The 21,160-nt window shown below is 39.5% G+C and overlaps 1 protein-coding gene across 1 annotated transcript; it reads left to right on the top strand.

The window, feature by feature from the left end:
* Positions 1–16,658: 16,658 nt before the first annotated feature.
* Positions 16,659–21,152, top strand: LOC148998663 (G-type lectin S-receptor-like serine/threonine-protein kinase CES101; the record flags this gene model as incomplete). The annotated part of the gene is made up of 6 exons (XM_089141795.1): positions 16,659–17,429; positions 17,517–18,194; positions 18,285–18,317; positions 20,152–20,271; positions 20,393–20,625; positions 21,060–21,152. Coding segments are annotated over exons 1-6 (1,557 nt in total), but the record flags the coding sequence as incomplete, so codon positions are not given.
* Between the last annotated feature and the right edge of the window lie 8 nt (positions 21,153–21,160).

The raw sequence follows: 21,160 nt of genomic DNA, 5'->3' as shown, positions 1-21,160 counted from the left end.
CAGTCGACCAATCAGTCGACCAATGGAGACAGCAAGGTACAAATTGCATTGTTTTGGTCATAACTTCTTCGTTTGAAGTCCGATTGATCCGAAATTCGAAAGGGAACTTCACACAAACATACTAAGACTATCTAGCATGAATTGGGTATCATCCATGGTCCAAAAATCAGTACTTTATTACTTGGGAACATGAGTTTCTAAATTGGAAACAGCATGGTTCTCATAGCAAACTCACCATGGATTCAAGGGAAGAATTAGAGAGAACAAGGCTTCTCTATAATGAAATATCAAGAACATATCAGAGGCAAGAATAACTAAATAGAAAATCAAAAGAATACTAATCCTAGAATGAGAGGAATCAAAAATAGAAACTTACTAGAATGCTTATATCAATGGTCAACATAGAAGGCTAAAATGGCTAGAAAGAAAGGGGAATTGATTCAAGGAGATGAAATACATTGGAACAGTAGTAAAGGCTAAGACCAAACATGTTAAACATTAGTTAGAAAAGAAGCTACAGTAGAATGATCATGCTGTCCAAAATTCAATCAAAATCAGTGAAGAATTGAGGAGATTCACCATGTGGTTTCAAGGAATGGATAGAGTGATTGGGGGTTCACTCTAAGACATAAGGAGATTAGAGAATAGGTAGTTATAGTAGTGTAACACCTTCTCCATAATCAAAATACCAAGATAGAACATAAGAAGAAGAAAAGAGAGAAGAAGGAGATAGAACACTGGAATCAAGGTCCAACTTCAAGATGTAACATTAAAATAACCTTTCTTCACCCAAAATAGATAGGGTGTCCTAACAAGATTTGGGCTGGATTTCATAGGAAGGGTCCAATTTTCTTTGGTGACGTGGGTCGGAAGCTAGGGTGTTTCTCAACACCAAATCTCGGGCTAAGTACCGACGATTCTTCACTGGAGTATTATAATGAGACGCTATCCTTCTTTGATAATGTTGAGTTTGTGCTATTGCTTTTGCCCAAACTTCGTCCAACAGATCAAAACTATCAAGCAGTCCTTGTTCATTTGCTTTTTCCTCGAACTCACGATCCCATAATGTCCCCGCCAGTATCTCCACTGGTGCCAATGCTTCGGATCCATATGCCAACCTGAATGGAGTTTCTCCCGTGGGTGTTCGAACCGTAGTTCTATAAGCCCACAAGACATTATGAAGTTCTTCGACCCAAGAAGCTTTGTCAGCTTCGAGTCTTCTCTTTATTCCTTCCAGTAGCGTTCGGTTAGTAACCTCTACTTGTCCATTGATCTGGGGGTATGCCACTGAGGACATACGATGCTCGATCATATATGTTCCGCCAAATTGCTCAAACTGCGAACAGTCGAACTGAGTACCATGGTCAATGACGATAATCTTTGGAATCCCAAAGCGATATATGATTGATTCAAGCACGAATTTCTCCACTTTTTTCTCAGTAATTGCTGCCAGTGTACTGGCTTCAACCCATTTTGTGAAGTAATCAATTGCTACTATCAGATATTCCCGTCCGCCTGACGCCTTGGTGAATTTGCCCATGATATCAATTCCCCACATCGCAAAGGGAATGGGATCTAGAATTGAAGTCATGGTTTCCGCCGGGCGCTTCGATACTGTAGCGTGAATTTGACAGTTACCACACCGACGAACATATTCCATAGCAGCCTCTTGGACCTTAGGCCAATATAACCCAAGTCTCAGAATTTTGTGAGCCAGGGCTCGTCCACCCATGTGAGCTCCACAAATTCCTTCTTGAACTTCAGCCAAAGCCGATTTTGCTCCTTCGGGGCCTATACATCTCATAAGGGGTCCAGAATAAGATCTTTTGTATAGTCTCCCATTTTGAATGACAAATCTAGCTGATCGAATCTTGATCAACTTTGCCTCTTTCGGATCCTCAGGTAATTTATCATCTCTCTGATACTCGATTATCGGATCCATCCAAAGAACGTTCGCTTCAATATAAGAAATTTCTTTCTCATGATAACTTGGAAAAGTTATCTCTTCAATATAGACCGAAGGGTCTAGATTCTTTTCTTTGGCATTGGCTAGTCGGGATAGCTCATCTGCCACTGAATTTTCATTCCTCGAAATCTGAGATATCTTCAAATTCTGAAAATTGGTTTTGAAATGCCTACACTATCTCTTGATATTTCTGCAAGCGTGGTTCTTAAATACCATACTCCCCCTGGACTTGGTTGACTATAAGTTAAGAGTCACTATAAATAGTAACATCTGCAATAGACAATGCTTTTGACAACCGAAGCCCAGCTATCAGAGCCTCATATTCCGCTTCGTTATTACTTGCTTCAAATGCAAATCTCAAAACATATCGAATAATAAATCCTGCTGGACTTTTTAATAGAATTCCAGCTCCTGCTCCATCTTTATTACTCGAACCATCCACATATACCTCCCAACAACAACAACAACAACAATAAGCCTTTTCCCAACTAAATGGGGTCGGCTACATGGATTCTTGCCCTCCAATTGGTTCTGTTCAAGGCCATGCTAGATACAAGGCCTAAGCTATACATATCCTTTCTCACCACTTCTCCTAAGGTTATCTTAGGTCTACCCCTAGCTCTTCTAGTTCCTTCAATATGGATTATATCACTTCTCCGAACAGGAGCATTTATAGATCTCCATTGAACGTGGCCGTGCCACCTCAAACGACTTTCTCTAAGCTTATCACTTATGGGAGCAACTCCCAGACCAACTCTAATATGATCGTTTCTTATCTTATCCATCCTAGTTTTGCCACTCATCCATCTTAGCATCCTCATTTCTGCTACACTGAGTTTATCTATATGATTCTTTTTAACAGCCCAACACTCTGCACCGCACATCATAGCTGGTCTGGACAACAATCCTATAAAATTTTCCTTTAAGCTTTAATGGAATACGCCAATCACATAAGACCCCGGATGCACCTCTCCACTTCATCCACCCTATTTTAATTCTTTGGGAAACCTCATCTTCTAAATCACCTCTTTTACTTATGACTGAACCTAGGTACCTAAAACAATCACTCTGAGGAATCTCTTTATCGTCAAGTATCACCACTTCATCATCAGCCCGATCATGACTAAAGTTACAAACTAGATATTCTGTCTTCGATCTACTAAGTTTAAAGCCTTTTGATTCCAAAGCTACTCTCCATGATTCTAATTTGGTATTAATCCCCACTTGGGTCTCATCAATCAACACAATATCATCCGCAAAAAGCATACACCAGGGGACCTCATCTTGAATGTCTTTGGTTAATTCATCCATTACCAGTGCAAATAGATATGGGCTTAAAGTTGTCCCTTGATGTAGCCCAACTGTTATCGGGAATTCATTACTTTGTCCCCCCATTGTTCTAACACTAGTCACCGAACCATCATACATATCCTTAACTATATCTACATATTTACTTGCAACACTTCTTTTCTCTAGTACTTGCCAAATTAACGCTCTAGGGACTCTATCATAAGCTTTTTCTAGGTCAATAAATACCATATGAAGGTCTTTCCTACATTCTCTATACCTTTCCATAAGTCTCCTAATTAAGTAAATAGCCTCCGTTGTAGATCTTCCCGGTATAAACCCAAATTGGTTCTCCATAACTGTAGTTAAGTGTCTCAACCGGGTTTCAATTATTCTCTCCCATAATTTCATCGTATGGCTCATCAATTTAATGCCTCTATAGTTATTACAACTTTGAATATCTCCTTTATTTTTGTAAATTGGAACCACAACACTTCTCCTCCAATCATCTGGCATTTTCCCTGTGCTCATAATCTTATTAAACAACTTAGTCAACCAAACTAGTCCATGGGTTCCTAAGCTCTTCCATACTTCAATTGGGATTTCATCAGGACCTTGTGTCTTGCCGAGTTTCATCCTCCTTAAAGCTTCTTTTACTTCGGACATCGAAATTCTACGTATATAAGTTCAGACACCAGTGCCTTGGTGAGAAGTGTAATTGTCTGAAACATAAGTGCTTGAAGAATGCTCATTTAGAAAACTAGAGAAATAGGTTTCCCATCTTTTCTTAATATCCTCCTCACAAACTAATACTTTACCATCTCCTTTTTTAATACATCTAACATGGTCAAGATCTCTACTCTTCCTATCCCTCATGTTAGCTATCTTATAAATTTTTCCCCTTCCTTTGTGCCCAACTTATTGTATAACTCTTCATACTTTCTTTCCCTTGCTTTTCCCACAATTTTCTTAGCTTCATTTCTATCTAACCTATACCTTTGAAGATCCTCAACATCCTTAGTTCTTTGCCATGTCTTAAAACTAGCTTTTTTATTCCTAATGGCAGCTTGAACCTCACTATCCCACCACCATGTCTCTCTATAAGAATGGATCTTTCCTTTTGATTCACCTAGAACATCTTTAGCCACCTTCTTAATACACATAGCCATCTCATTCCACATTGCGTTGGTATCCCCTTTAAAATCCCATTTTCCTTGTTTGACTACTTCATTAACGAAGGATTTAGAGTACTCTCCTTTCAAATTCCACCATCTTATTCCGGGATAGTTTACCTTGGTTTTTTGTGGGCACACACCCCACACACCACACACCCACCCCGCCCCCCCCCCCCCCCCCCCCCCCCCCCCCCCCCCCCCCAAAACCCCTCCACCCTCTTCAGAGGGAAAAAATATTTTTTGCCTCTTCCCCCCCCATTTTAAATAAAATTAAATTCCCCTCCCTTTTTTTAAAAAAAAAATTAAAAAAAATTGTGAAACCCCCCCCCTAACCTTGACCCGGAAACTTTGTTTATTGTAGGTCCAGTGACCCGAAGTAAAGTAAGAAGTCAGCTTTGGGCCATCCCAATGGAGGACTTGGTGTCTGGCTTTGAATCCATGAGAGTTGCTGATGAGGTTCTATTTATGGAAACTGAATCTTGATGAAGATCGGATTAGTTGATGGACTTGGAGTGCTCTCTATCATGGTTTGAAGCCATTTCTACCTATTAGGTAAGTCACTTGATATGTGTGCAAAACCCCTTTAGGATTGGATTTGATCCGGGTCTTCAATTCCCTCGTTTAGGAGTTGTTGAACCGATTGGTCGATCGATTGGTCGATCGGACCAGTCGACCAATCCACTCGACCAATGGGTTCTGTCTTTGGCAATTAGGTCTTGCTTGATCTATTTAAGTCCAATCTCGAGTCTATTTCGTATTTTCTGCCTCCAAACTCTTTGGAACGAACCAAAGACCTCTGCAAATCATCTCCCTTGCATCCTTGGTGTTTTTCTTGACGGATCTTCGTCAAAACTCTTCCTCTTGCATCAAAGGTATGTCTACACTCTCTTCTTCTCCTCCATCTCTGTTTTTCTTTCCTTTTTGAGTTGAGACAGTAGAGGAGATGCTGCATTCTCTGTTGCAAACATCTCTGGACTTGTCTCTCATGATCTTCCCAAGGATTAATGGCTAATGCAATGATCTTAACCATGATCATTGCAAGCTTTTGAAGGAATCATGATCAAATCATGATCTTGTCTTTGTTCATCTTTTGATTTAGATTCTGATCTTCTTAGATCTACTATACTGATCATGTTAGTAGTCAATTGCTGTGTTTTTCTTTACATGATCCATGATCTATCAATCTCTAGTTGTTTCTCTTCTACCATACCATGCTTTCTTCATGAATCATGATAGTTACATCTATGGTAGGTTTTGTTTCCTTATTTAGATTTATGCTCTTAGGTCTATTTTCTTGAAGATCTAAGTATGCCTTCCATGATATCTTTATCTGAATCAATGATTCATTCTCCTATTGTTCTTGTCTATGATTTCTATCTTGAATTCTTCAAGAACCATGATTGATCTAATTATGGTAACTTTTTGTTTCCTAATTTGTATCTTGAAGACTTGATTCGATTAGTGTTTTGAGGTCCCCTATATGTTAGGATACTACTAATGTAGTTTACCCCTTATTTAGTACCCTTTTGAACCACCAAATTCGGATCTTATATCTTAAAACTCTGATTTTGTAGGCTACTGTCTTCATTGGTCGATCGATTGGTCGATTGGGGCGTAGACCAATCCAATCGACCAATTAGTACAAAGAACTCCAGATTTGGTCTCGTTTTGGATGTTTTGATATCTTTTCTGTTGGGATCTTTCCTAATATGTTGTATACACTTGTTTAGGACCTTCTTCTCAAGTTTGTCAAGATCTTACTTGATTTCTTAGGATTCCTTTGCAAGTTATAAAAGGTAAGGATGGTTACTTCTTTAACAACATAAATTGCATATCTTAGTTTCTATATTTGAATCTTGTTAATTTATTTCTTTAATTAGATTCTTATAATGTTATACTACTTGTGGTACTGTCTTGATATCAGTAGCATTACTTATTTATATTGAATTGACTCATGTATGATTTACTTACCAGTTATATAAAAGTTGATTGTAATTATTGATTTCTTTCCATATATGAAGTTACCATATATGTGATGTTATGAATTGATGCTTGTGTATGCTTAAGTATGGTTTGGAAAGGAGAGGTGTCCTTTTGACACTTCTGTCCTTGGACTACTACGGGAATATTATGGGATGTTTCCCGGAGATGCCCTCTGGACACCTTCCTAAACTGTTGGATGACATATTTAGGACTGTCTAGTAGTGTTTGGCTAGGATGTCCGGTTATGTCAGACCCTAATCAGAGGGGTATTGAGACCGAACGACCCGTGGTAGCAATGGGGATTATGGGCGCTCAAGACCGGTAACCAACCCGTGAAAGGACAGGAATCACATTATGGGGGCCATTTATTGGTAGGGTTGCATATGGATAGACTTGGGCTCACAGGCGCTTAAGACCAGTAACCAACCCGTGAGAGGACATGAGAGCTTCCCGTTTACCATATGTGGATAACCAATAGGGTTGATGAGTCCGTAGTCAGCGACTATGAGGACTCTAGTGTGAAGGATACCGAAAAGGATCGTCAGGGACGAGGAATGGACGTATCTGGATCTAACTTGATGTAACTAAGTAGAAGACTTGCATTTGGCTAGGTTTAACCCTGACATGCGCCGGTACTTAGACCAATGGTTATGTGAGAGAGTGGTGACCTATACCCCCAGCCATGGAATGTCCCGAGGGATGCCGGACCCATTACCAACTGATGATGAGTGATTGAGACTTTCCTAAAGAAGTACGGTGCTATGACTTAAAGCATGTCTGCCAATAGAGACCAGCATATATAGAGTTAGATTCATACATTCATTGTTTGTCTCATACCATATTGCATTTATGTTTGTTTTGTAATCCTGCCATTTATGTTATTATGGATTTAACTGCCTTACTGAGTTTCTTTGAAACTCATTCCTTTATTGTACAATGTTTGTTAGACTATTCTACAGGTTCTGAATATCATGACTGCTCGTATGAAGAAGCGCAAGGAGAAGAGGCATATCTCTAGGAAGGTGATTGCGGTTACGACAATTACACTGAAGATCCCGCGAGTGGTTATGCTCCGTACGATGCTTAGTCCGACCATAGAGTGGAAGCGCCCTTGTGCCATTTATGAGATTTATACTTATAGGGATATTGTCTATAAGATTGAGAACAATTTAGTTACCTTTTGTACCTGCTATTGGGATTAGATTCTATCCTGTTTATTCTCTCTTAGAACTACTTTTCCGCTGGTTGTAGAGTGGGATTTTGCCTCACTTTACTTATCTGATTTAGACACTCTGATTATATTTAGTACTCTGATTTATATATGATTCATTCTTTCCTTATTTGGATCTATGGTTTATCTTTCGCACATCGATTGTTATTGTTCATGATTATGTTATTGTTTACGTGGGAGGTTGATTACTCGATACCTGATCTTCGGGCTGTGGATCACACTCTCGGGTATGCCAGTTAGGGTACCGGCTGGGAGGATGTGACATAGATAGATCAAAAGCAGTAGCAAAATCCAAAATTGAAATCCCCTCGTCATTCCTTTCTCCAAAACCATAACCTCCATGAACACTCTCATATCCTCTTTGATCTTTTCTAATATGTCCATTTAAATCACCTCCTATGATAATCTTTTCTCCTTGATGAATTCCTTGCAATAATCCACCCATATTTTCCCAAAATTCTAGCTTTAGACTTTCATCTAGTCCTACTTGAGGTGCATATGCACAAATTATATTTACGAACTCTTTCTCCATTACAAGCTTGATAGCAATAATCCTATCACCCACTCTTTTAACATCCACCACATCATTTTTTAAATCTTTATCCACTATTATACCCACTCCATTTTTATTTGTTTTATCCCCAGTATACCAAAGTTTAAAGTCATCCAACTCTTTGGCTTTTTTACCCCTCCATCTAGTCTCTTGAATGCAAGCTACATTAATCCTTCTTCTCCTCATAACATCTATCAATTCTAAGCTCTTACCAGTTAGAGACCCTATGTTCCAAGATGCCAATCTAATCCTACGCTTATGGACTAGCTTCTTTACCCGCACTCGTCCACGGCGCGGGAACCCTTGCCTACTTATCACCGCATCCAGGCGCCGATGCGACGCGTCGCTTACAAGGGACGCCCTAGCTAACCCTTGCCCACTTATCACTACACCCGGGCCATAGTGTAGCGCGTCGCTTCTTTTGTCGGGGAACGCCCTAGCATAGCTTTTATCATATAAGGTCGAATCCATGAAAAAAGGTTTGGCTAGATTTTTTTCGGTGCCGGCTGCCAACCTGACGCACCAACCCTCCTCCTTTACCCGGGCTTGGGACCGGCAGCAAAACACTGGCGGAGTTATCCACATATACCACCCAAGTGGTCGGTATAATGGGATCCTCGATAGTGGGTTCTACCAGGGCAGTAGTTTCTACTACAAAATCGGCTAATGCCTGAGCCTTGATTGCAGTTCTGGGCTTAAAGCTCACTTGGAACTCGCTGAGTTCAACTGACCAGGACACCATCCTTCCAGACAAATCAAGTTTATTAAGAACTTTACTAAGAGGAAAAGTTGTAAATACCTCAATTGGATGAGCCTGAAAATATGGCCTTAGCTTCCTGGAGGTCATCATGAGAGCCAGAGCCTGCTTCTCAATCTGTGAATATCTTGTCTCCGCATCTAGCAACACGTGGCTTACATAGCAAATCGGCCACTTGTTTTTTATCTTTTTCACGAACAAGTACCGCACCGACCACTGAAAGGGACGTCGCTAGATATAGTTGTAATATTTCCCCTTCTCCGGTCTAGACAAGATCGGTGGTTGTCCAAGTGCTTCTTTTAACTCCTCGAAAGCTTTCTGGCACTCTTCAGTCCATTTTGCTTCCTTGCTGCCCTTCAAGTCTTTAAGTGCCTTGAAGAAAGGCAAACATTTTTCTCCGACTTGGAGATGAATCGATTCAAAGCAAGCAACTCTCCCCGTTAAACACCGCACATCACGAACAGCTTTGGGAGCCTCCATATCAACCGGAGCTTGTATTTTGGCAGGATTAGCCTCAATTCCCCTCCGTGATACCATGAAGCCCAAAAATTTGCCCGAGGAGACTCCAAAGGCGCACTTTTCGGGTTTAGTTTCATTTGATATTTTCAAAGATCGAGAATACCTCAGTCAAATCCGCAATATGATTTGCTTTTGTAAAGCTTTTCACTAGCATGTCGTCAACATAAGCTTCAACATTCTTTCCTATCAGCTCTTTGAAGATCTTGTTGACGGCCCTCTGATATGTTGCTCCTGCGTTCTTCAGGCCAAAAGGCATGACCTTATAATAATAGCTTTCACGATCAGTCATGAAAGCCGTAAACTTCTCATCCTCCTTATTCATAAGGATCTGATTATACCTTGAGTAGGCATCCATGAAACTTAAAGTTTCATATCCTGCAGTCACATCTATCAAGAGGTCAATCCGAGGCAACGGATAGCAATCTTTAGGGCAAGCCTTGTTAAGATCTGTAGTCTCGTACACATCCTCCACTTCCCATTCGCCTTTTTTACCATTACCACGTTGGCCAACCACGTTGGGCATTCAATTGGTTCTATGAAACCAGAATTCTTGAGTTTTTCAACTTCGCTACGAACGACTTCATATTTTTCAATGGAGAAATTTCTTCTTTTCTGTATCATTGGTTTTGCCTTAGGATCTACCCAGAGTTTGTGCTCTGCGACGGCCCGATCGATTCCTGGCATGTCCTCAGCAGACCATGCAAATACATCTTTATTCTGTTGAAGAAATAACTTCAACTCATCTTTAAATTCCTCCACTGCTCGGACCCGATATAAGTAATCTTTTTCTCATCCTCGATACACAGCTGGATTTGTTCCAGCTTCTCCACTGGTTCGGGTCTTTGCATCTCTGCCTCTTCCCCATCGTCTCGAACTTCTATAGGTAGGGTAGTTACCTTCCTCGGGCCCTCCTTGTCTTTTAAATAGGCAACGTAACACTGCCGAGAGATCTTTTGGTCAGAGGAGACTTGACCAATTCCCATATCAGTCGGGAATTTTATCTTCAGGTGCTTTGTCGAAACAATAGCACCTATCTTGAATAAAGATGGTCGCCCAAGGATCATATTATAAGCTGGCACTTCCCGAACCACCAAAAAATTGATTCGGACTGTTGTTTCCTTAGGAAAACTTCCAATAGATAAGTCCAACTGGACCGATCCTTCCGCCACTGCAGATGACCCTGCAAAACCATATAGATGTGTGGATGAAGGTTTCATCAAGTCCTGATCCACCTTCAATTTTTGATACACTTCGTAAAAAAAATTAGGTCAGCTGCAGACCCTGTATCAACCAAAACTCTATGCACTTCCCGACGTGCAATCTCTACCTTGATGACTATGGCATCATCATGAGGTAAACAAACATCTCTTTCGTCCTCCTCGCTAAAGGTGATAGAATCTTCACCATTCAGCTTCTTCCGCTTCTGCGTCTCTCCGGTTCCAACAAATTTGGATTTTGTTTTCAGACTCCGGAGTGATTCGGGCTCGGTCCCTCGAAGATGGTAAGGATCGGTGACCGAGTAGCTTCAATCACCTCCTTGCCCTTCTTAGACTTCGGGGCCTCCCTTGATCGTTCCGAACTAACCGAACGATCCCTTTTAGGAGCAGCCGTACGTGGCTCACGTGGCTCACATGGCTCCTCCCTCCTTCTGCTAACAAAACTGCACAGATGTCCCTGAGATATTAATCTCTCAATATCAGCTTTCAGATGACGATAGTCATTAGTATAATGACCATAGTCCTTGTGGAATCGGCAATACTTTTCTCGATCCTGCTGCTCTCCGGGTTTCAAAAGAATTTTAGGCGGCCACTTCAAAATATTTTTTCTTTTGATGATATTTAAAATATCAGCCCGAGGAACATTCAATGGAGTGTACTCACTTTTACCGGGGACCTTTGGCGCCAAGCCCGAGATTTTCCAACCCGATCACGGACATTTTTCTTTGGCTTCGCTTCGCTCAGGAGCCTTTCTTTCCTTATTGGAGACCTTATTATCTCCTTGCCGCGCGTCCGGAATCTCCATGACTTCAGCTCGCTTCGGCATCTCTGTACCAACTCGAGCATAAGTCGCAGGCATATCCTGTAGTAATAACTCCAGGAGTTTCCGATTAGTGAGTCCCGTGAATAAAGAAGTTTTGGCTACTTGCTCATCCAAATTTTCTATCTCCATCGTTACTTTGTTGAATCTTTTCAAAAACTCTCTAATTGATTCGTTCTTTCCTTGTCCGACGACGATAAACAAGGTTTCTTCCGTTTTCTTGACTCGTATTCCACTGGAATCGCCCTATGAATTTGCGCGCCAATTCATCAAAGTTTACGATCCTTCCGGAGGGGAGGTTTGAAAACCACTTTTGTGCTGCTCCAGTTAGAGATGAACCAAAAACCCTACATAAAATTTCATTAGAATTACCTGAAACTGCCATGGTCTGTTGGTAATAGCTGATGTGAGCTGTTGGATCTCCGGAGCCATCGAATGTTGAAAAGGTAGGCAAACGGAAGTTATGGGGAAACTGATATCCCGCAATTGGATCGGCAAATGGAGTCTTCCGAATGACTGAGTAAATATCCTCAATTATTCTTCCCTTAGCCAACTGCCCTAATTTCTCATTGATGTTGGCCAATTCCTGACCAATCTGGGTCGGGTGATCTTCAGCAATATGATCACGACCTCGATTAACACGATCATCCCGTGCTACTCGATCATCACGAACAGCTCGTCCTTCCCGAGCATTCCACTCGTCGCGAATCGCTCGATCATCACGAACAGTTCTTCGACGATGTGGGTGAGTGAGTTCTTACCCCGTATCCAACCTTGTATTTGAATCAGTTTGTACTCTCTTGCGGTGCAGTCGAACCGATCGTCTCGCCTAGGTTGATCATCAATCCTCCTAAGTCCTTGGTCTCCTTCACAAAAATTCTGACCGATATTCCGGTCTTCAGCCAATCTCTGATCACGTGGCAATGCACGTCTCCCTGAATCACGCTGATCAGGTTCTTGTGGTAAAACCACTCGTCTGGTGAGCATGCGGAGTGCTTGGCTCACCTCCAAGAGTTGAATCTTTACCTGATCCAATTGATCTTGGAGTGTATTAGGAGGAGGATTATGTCCTCCCTGGCCACCATCTACCTCGATAGGATTTTGGCTTCCCTGGGGAATATCTGGATTATTCGCTCCAAGGATCTAAACACCGGAATTGCGCTTGTGCGCTGCTGCTGCGGCTGCTGATCTAGTTACCATGGCTTTTCAAGTCGTTTCCCACAGACGGCGCCAAATGATGCGTCCAAAATCTGCTCAGCCTTTAGATCTCCTTGTGATGACTTGCAAAACGAAAGCGTCAGATGTGGCCCGACCGCTGGGGTCGGGAGTCCACCTCCGAAGGCTAAGTCAGTTGATGAACTTAATCACAAACGGCTCTGCTAGAAGCACAGAGCTAAGGAATGAAGAACTAGGAAAGGTGATCTAGATAGCAGAGCGCTGATAGTTTTAAGTCTATTAGTATGTATCTGAACCTGAGTCTCAGATTGTGTTTTTTCGATCCCCTCACCTCGTATGGTAGTGAGGTTTATATAGAGTGTACCTTCGAATCTCCTTCGTTGGATGCACTTGAGCCTTCTTTGGGTAGTCGTTGGATCTTAACAGTTAGATCTGTTGAGCAATAGACTTCTACTAGTTTGGACTAGTAGAGGACTCCTGAGATAACCTTTAGGTTTTGTGATGATTATCCCTTCGATAATGATTATCCGCAGCCGTCAATTCGAGTCTGCCATCATTAGGGTAATTACCCTAATCCATAAGTAGGATTAGGGCACGCTTGTAGCTGAATAAGCTTTCTTCTTCAGCAAGTCATCTTCTGGATCTGGTTCGCTTGGGAGCGAGTCGGTTCCCTCTATCTCGACCGGGGTCGAGGGTCGGACCAGGTATGAACCCGGTCTGATCATAATTTCTCCGTATCAGTCTCTTTCCTCGCCTGAAGGATGTCTTTCATATTAGCATATTGATTACAGCGAGTTGTCAACTCTGCAATATTTGCCGGTTTGTTCATGATCAGGAATTCTAACAAATGATCATCTGTCAGACCTCTGAACATAGCATCATACACTACTACTTCATTCAAGTTCTTAATCTGAATTGATTCTTGATTGAATCTTTTCATATAACTTCAAACTGACTCTCCTGATTTTTGGCGAATTGCAGCCAAATTATCAACAGTTTTACTACTCTTCATACTACTTTGGAATCTCGACAAGAATATTTTTGTCAGATCTCTGAAATCTCTAATAGAATCTGGTAATAAATCAAGAACCAAGTTGTTGCAGAACCTTTCAATGAAGATGGAAATGATCGACACTTTAATACATCAGAATTACCTGCCAGCATCATAACAGAATTGAACTGAGCCAGATGCTCCATCGGATCTATGCTTCCATCATACATCATGAATACCGGAAGTTTAAAATTATGCGGCAATGGCGCTGACATAATATTTTTAGAAAATGGATTTTGATTTATCACTTCTTCCACTTTTTCTCCATTATCCTTGTTCGTCAATCGTTGAATTTGATCATTCAGGATACGAAATCTTTTACTGATTTCCGATCCATGAACTTCAGATCTGCTACCTTCTGACCTCCTTGTTTCTCTTTTACCTCCCCGATCTCCAAGGCTTCTACTCTTTTTACTTTGAATATGACCTAATCGATCGTCCTTGGATGATCCTTGGTCTTCAGATTCCAGAGGAATATAATTCGGATCTGCACTTTCTCCTGGTCCTTCTTTGAGAATTGATCTTCTTTGGCCTTCTCTTGACCTTTGAATCTGAGGATTCGAAACAGAGATCGTCTCAGCTCGAGAAAGAGTTCGAGATCTTCTAGCTAGTGAGATCAGAACTCTTCCTTCTGGATGAATTCCAATTTGCTTTATGAACGTCCTCATCAAATTTTGAGTTTCTAGGATTTGATGTTGCATACTTTCGAATCACTCTGTAATTTGATTCTGATCCAGCTCCAGATGAGATGCTGCCAATGCATCTGCAAGTTGTTTCTCCTATCTTTCAAACATCTTAGTAGGATGAGGTGAACGATCTTCAGTCATTCTTTGTCTCTGGCCAGTCTGCATCGTCGGAATTTGTGGTATTGGCACCGTTTCTCTTGTTCTCCTTTTTGGATTTACTCTCCTTGGTTCTCTCTGACTTGTTTCTACCATTTCAGTCGATAATACCTCCTCTCGCTCAGGTGATTGAGCCATAACATCTGCTTCAAAATGTTCAAGTTACTGTTGTTCCCACAGACGGCGCCAAAATGTTGTGCTAATTTTGCCAATCGCCTTGAACTGTCACCTTCGCACCGAACTCCTCAGATCTGGATCGATCTGGTTCGTTTGATCCTTCTATCAGTCTCTCGTTTACCTTCTCGAATTCTCCTTCCTCTTTTATATGGATTTTCCCGCTAGTAATACTTTCAATCATGACTTTCGGATCATCGTTCCTTCTTGAATGGTGTTGATCATCTTTTCTTTATAATCTCGAGTGAACCCATAAGTTCTTTAATCTCATCAATCGAATCCGGTTAAGCCTAATCAGACCGGTGCAAACCGGAAGTGGATATTTTAGCCACAACAGTACAATTTTGGTAGGTATGAATACTTGAAACTGGAGTCGTACCGAAGAAATTCGGTTTTGATACGCACCATACCGAATTTTGAAAAATGTAATTTTAGACGGCACAGTTGGGTACGATTAAACAGTTTCCATACGCAATTGACACCCTTAGTCTCACCCCTATATGTATGTAGTAAAAACATAATTATAAAAACACCTTATTCTACCTTGACGGCCAAGGTGATCAAAACTCACACAAATGAATCAAACAGCTTCACATGGTACAAACCGAGTCCTAACCAGGTGTCGGTTGATGGGTCAAGAGTATCATGAGCAATTCACGCTTACTTTTTCGAACTTTGTAATATGTGTTTTTTAATTAAAAAAAACTTTTTAAATATGTACCATAGTAATATCAAGCTTTGTTGCTCAAGAAATAAAATATATATACTTTTTTTTGATAAACAATCAAGTCTTGTTGTTTTCCCAGATTTTTTCATTCGAGTGACTGATTCCTACTCCATTTAGATCATATCATTCAATCATGATCGTATAGTTCCAAAAGTCAACAAAGAGAAAGGATCGAGGAGTTTTTATATGTGAAATTAATTAAAAAATGCATAAAATGCTAACAAAAAGTGTCGTGTTTTGACCCTTGTGACCATTGTTGACTACTTTTCTTCTCCTTTTCTATACATCCACGTTCTCTTTCCTGAGCAATTCATTAAAATATTGAATGTTTCTTTCACACCGATCCTCTTCTCTAGTATTTTTCAGATGTCCGGATCAACGAATAAAGGATTGAACACTATTACTTATAACTTTTTTTTTTCTTTTTTTTCATTTTTTTCTTTTTTTCCTTTTATTTTTTTTAATTTCTTTTTTTTTAAGACACTATCACGTATAACAGTAACTTCTACACTATGAGATACATTATATTGCTATATATACAAGGGTTGAATTCACAATCTTATGGATCTATTAACTCTACCAACCCTATATTGACAACATTACCGACCTTTCACCATTTATTCAAAAGAAGAATTTGATTTGAACAATAGATTAAAGATGAGTCCTCCTAAACATGTGAACAAGGGTTGGAGATAAATAAAGTTCATTTCGCTTTTGAACTACACAGTAGAGGTTAGGGCTCATGTGAGACCTATTGAGATTTTTTCTTCTTCAAAATTATAGGTAACTCCACCATTATTGTTTTATATCTAAATCGGAATCTCATTATCAAATAAATTATCTAAATTTAAATCCGATATCCGTGAGACATGTAAATTTATAATTGAATTTGAATTTGTTTGGTTAATCGGATTTTCGGATTAATATCGGATCCGAATTCAAAGTAATCGGATTAGGGTAACTATTGGTTAATGTAATTAATTATTATTAATAAATATTAATAAAAAAATAATGATATATTCTTCAAAATTAAACTTTAATTAATCTCCATAATATTCTACTTAAAATTGACATATCCAAATTCGAATCCAATCATTAATCGGATTATCTGAAATCAAATTTGAATATGAAAAAATAAAATTCAAATACTCTTAAACGTATACCAAATTACCAACACAAATCGAGTTCTTGACCATACGCTTACATCCCTAACTGCTTCTGGAAGACCAGAAATACCCAGGTCTCTATGATTCTTGGTCAAATCTTAGTGTGAAAGCAAATCCTTTTGTTTTACCAAACAAACCCACCATCATTTCACAATCTCAAACTTTTCAGAGCTATTGGCCATAGGCAATCTACTCCCACTTTCTAGTTTCTGGGAACCATCTCTGTAGCTTCCATCTTTTTCATGGCAGCTTCACTACGTGTGAGACCTACCCTTTATTTGCTTTTTCCACTAAAACCGTTTTAATTGATTGTTTTTAAGTATGAGTTACTGCTTCATACTCATCTGCTTTCATTGATTACTGTCAGATGTTTTAGGTGTTTGTAATGGCTAGATTGTTCTGCATTGGTAGTATATCAGTTCTATTCTTTTTGATTTTATGTGGGAGCTTAGGAAACAGAGGATCTGAAGCAAAGAACACTCTCTTAAAGGGGGAAATCCTTAGAGATGAGGAGAGCTTGGTTTCCGTGAACAAACTCTTCCAATTGAAGTTCATTAACTTTCAGAATTCCCAAAATCGGTATCTGGGAATTCTGAACTTGGGTAATGATGGAAAAGCAGTCTGGATAGCCAACAGAGAGAACCCTCTTGTGGATTTCTTTGGAACTCTAAGCATCGATCAAGGAGGAGATTTGGTGCTTACCAGCGGTGATGAGATCTCTACTGTGATAAACTTGGAAGAACCTGCAAATGGTGCCAACACAAGTGCCACAATCCATGATTCTGGTAATTTAATTCTTACAAACGGAGAGCGGATTTTGTGGCAAAGTTTCGATTATCCTTCTGACACATTTCTACCTGGGATGAAATTAGGGTTGTTCGATATTAGGGATAATAAGCCACGAAACAGAGTACTAACTTCATGGCTGAGCAATCTAGTACCATCACCAGGAGCTTTCTCCCTCGGCGTCAATCCAAAAAACTTGACAGAGCTCCTCATCTGGCATCGAGGGAGGGTTTATTGGCGAAGTGGGATCTGGGATAGTAACAGTTTCAGCTTCCCCAATATTAGAAGTGTTGGTGTTTTAACCTCCAACTTTGTTTTCAACTACTACTCTAATGAAAATCAAAGCTACTTCACCTTTGCAGTCAAGGGCAGCCTTGGTAGTGCTTGGATTGCAGTGGATTCCTCTGGGAGCTTAGAGTTCTCTGTTGCCCAACCATTCAATAAGTCAGTAATCAATCTCTGTGAATATGGCAATACAGAGAAATCGTCGTCGAAAGGGTGTGTCCTGATGAAGCTACCAAATTGCAGCGCCGGACATGTTTTTAAAGAGACTAAAGCTTCCATTAGTAGTTGGATGTTGCAGAACTATAGTAAGAGTCTTAGTCTCAGTGATTGTAAGGATATGTGCCAGCGCAATTGTTCCTGTACTGGATATACTTCTGCAGATTCTGATGATGGTACCGGATGTTTTCTCTTTGATGGGCCATATTCTGGTGATCTCCATGGAGATTACACACTTTATCTTAGAAACGAAAGCAGCTCAGGTGACCATCTACAACTTAATTTTCGAATCCAAATGCTTATTGCTGGTTAATTCTGTTCTACCCATTGGTGTTCATTGATCTTCTTCTTAGGAACCAAATCAACTAGTGAGGGCGGAATTTCTGGTGAGTTAACCACCCACTTTCTTTTTTATTTTGGGCTTTCAAAAATTTTAGATTTGTGAATCTCATGATTACATGATTACTTGATTATCTCGATTACTTTCAATTACATGCTGTATCTTAATTCCGAAGAAAGCAATTAAATTTGTTTAGTCAGGCATGTCTATTGTGGGATCTACGAATTCGTTCTCAAATTGAGTGGTTTGCTACAAGAAGAGTCTTATCATGGGCCAGTGATCCAAAGATTCTATCCTGAAGAGTCAAATTAGGCAGGCTGATGGCCTCTCCATTGTCATGATGATCTAATCTTGATTGGAAATGGGTAGATACTATGAATCATAAATCATCTTTGCATTACCTAATATTGCTTTTTTTCTGATAAGTAATTATATCTACCAACCCCAAATTTCAAACTGCTTTTATGAGTCTTTAAAATTACATGAAGAATAGTCATCTTCACCCTTCATACCGTATTCTACTCTCTAATTTGGACAGCTGATGTAATCGCTACCTCTCCATTTGGATCATTGTTATATACTTATATAGGGGACACCTCATGACGAAAAGAGCACAACCCAATAAGATTGGATTTAAAAATCATAAGGTTTTCTGCATTACCATTCAATATAATAAAGGAAGATACCCAGAGGTGTTTTGCCTACATCAAATATAAGTTTTTGTTTTGACCAAAAAAAAATATATGAGTTTTTGTTCAGTAAAATAAAACTTCATTAAGTAGTAGAGCAAATACGTAGATCATAGATGGATACATCCCTTCAGGCATCCAATTTTTTTTTTTCCTTTTAGAGACCAGTTTGCCATATTAGAGAACCATTCTGATAAGAATCTATCCTTGAAGTGACATAGCCCAAGGTTTGAAGTAGATTGTATTATGTTTAGGAGTTAGCAGCCCTAAATGGTAGCAATTGTTCTGTGGAGACACAAAGGGGTTGAGAAAGGTCTAGAGTGCCGCTACATGAAAACGTATGTGTGAAACACATATTTTTAGAAAAGTTCTGATCTGAATTGCTTCATTAGTCCCTTCATTAGTTCTGATCGTTGAAATCATCTTGTTAGAACACTGTACCTCTATACAGACTTCTGAAAGAAAAGAAGAAAAAAAATACTGTTCATAAGCCAAAAATTTTGGGTTTAACTTTGTCAGAGATTATATATAGAATCATAACAGGCTAAACTTTTATGCACAAACATGATAAGCCTGGTGGCATGCTGTCAATGCATATTAATCTGTGTCATATTTTCAAATTTCAAGAATTAGTGAAAATATTGACAAATTGATCATGTTATATGCTGATATGCACTTTCGAACACTATAAAATCCTCAGGTTGGGGACCGAGCTGTGCTTCCTCCGCAAAAGATTACAGCCTCATCTAAGTTGCCAAGGGTGAATAGGATAAATGGTTACAAAAAATAAATGTCACCAACACTGGCAAATTAATCCCTTACTTCAGATAACTCAGCTTGTGCTTTTGTATGACTTGATCATCTCCACTTTCATTACTGACTAATTCACTTCAGTAGATCTCATCAAAATCTTTTTAGGTCAATTAGTCTCAGAGTATCTGTTCTAGATTGGTTGAATTTTTGAAAATTATTTTCAATGTCGTATTGAAACTTTGGATCCTGTGTGCAACTATTGCTAATACAAGTAAGATTTGGTTATTTTGTGGGATCCTTTTAAAAAAAGATGAGTTATTTTGTTCTACTCGTGGATCCTATCTGCATAGCAAATAATAACAGAAGGTTTAGTTTCTTGATTACATTATTGATTGCATATGTATGGTTACATTTTTTATCAATTGATTTTGTTTTCAGATCATTCAACCAAGAAAAAGCTATGGCCACAAGTGATGGCTCTTGTCTTAATCATTATGTCAGCCTTTCTAATAGCATTCATATTCTGTAGACTGAAGAGAAGATTTTGGGATGATAGAGGTAAATCACTATGACACACACACATGCCAGTTAGAGCAAGCTTGCATCTGCTTCTAGGGATTCACTTTTCTCATTTTAAGATCTATGCTTTAAATCATTGCTTCTCTGTAATCATAAACAGGAAACAATGAAAAGAACGAAGAGACAGGAAGCAGCAGCGCAAAGATACAGTTAAATAAATTAACTAGCGAAACAGGAGCTGCGTACGAATATTGTAATGGAAATAAGCACAAATTCTCTGGGAACAAGGACTCTGAATTGCTATTGTTCAGTTTTTCTATCATAAAAACTGCAACAAATAATTTCTGTACTAGTAATAAGCTTGGAGAAGGTGGGTTTGGTCCAGTTTATAAGGTAAAGTATTACTCCTTAATGCATAATGCTTGTACATAAGCTATTTCCTATTGTGATATAGATTTTAACTCCAAATATGTTCTAGAGAAAATGGGTTTTCCATCTTTATTTAAGGGTTAGATTTTCTTTTCTTTTTTTTTTTCTTTTTTTTTGGGGTGGGGAGGGTGGGGGGTGGGGGGTGGGGGTGGGGTTTATCCCATTGGCTACCTCACTTTAAGAGTACTAGTAAAAGTTTACTTTGATTGAGAAAAGATTGGTATTTCAACTTGGGGAGCAGTATTTTTTGATGCCATTGAGGAAGTAATGATATCTTACCTACATCTATACCACTAAAGATTGAAGAATAACTATGTTTCATATTATAATATGAGATCTAGGCCCTTTGTTTTATATATCATTTTCTAAGAGTATATGATATTGGATGATCATTGCAGGGTAAGTTGGAAGGAGGACAAGAAATAGCAGTGAAGAGGCTCTCTAAAATATCAGGGCAAGGGTTAGAGCAGTTTAAAAATGAAGTCACATTGATTTGTAA

The sequence above is a fragment of the Hakea prostrata genome, unplaced genomic scaffold (assembly GCF_041222555.1).
Source record: "Hakea prostrata isolate BN-2017 unplaced genomic scaffold, UWA_Hpros_2 contig_198, whole genome shotgun sequence".
Lineage (NCBI taxonomy): Eukaryota > Viridiplantae > Streptophyta > Magnoliopsida > Proteales > Proteaceae > Hakea > Hakea prostrata.
The sequence above is the reverse complement of the archived record's forward strand: the minus strand, read 5'-3'. Positions and strand labels throughout refer to the sequence as shown.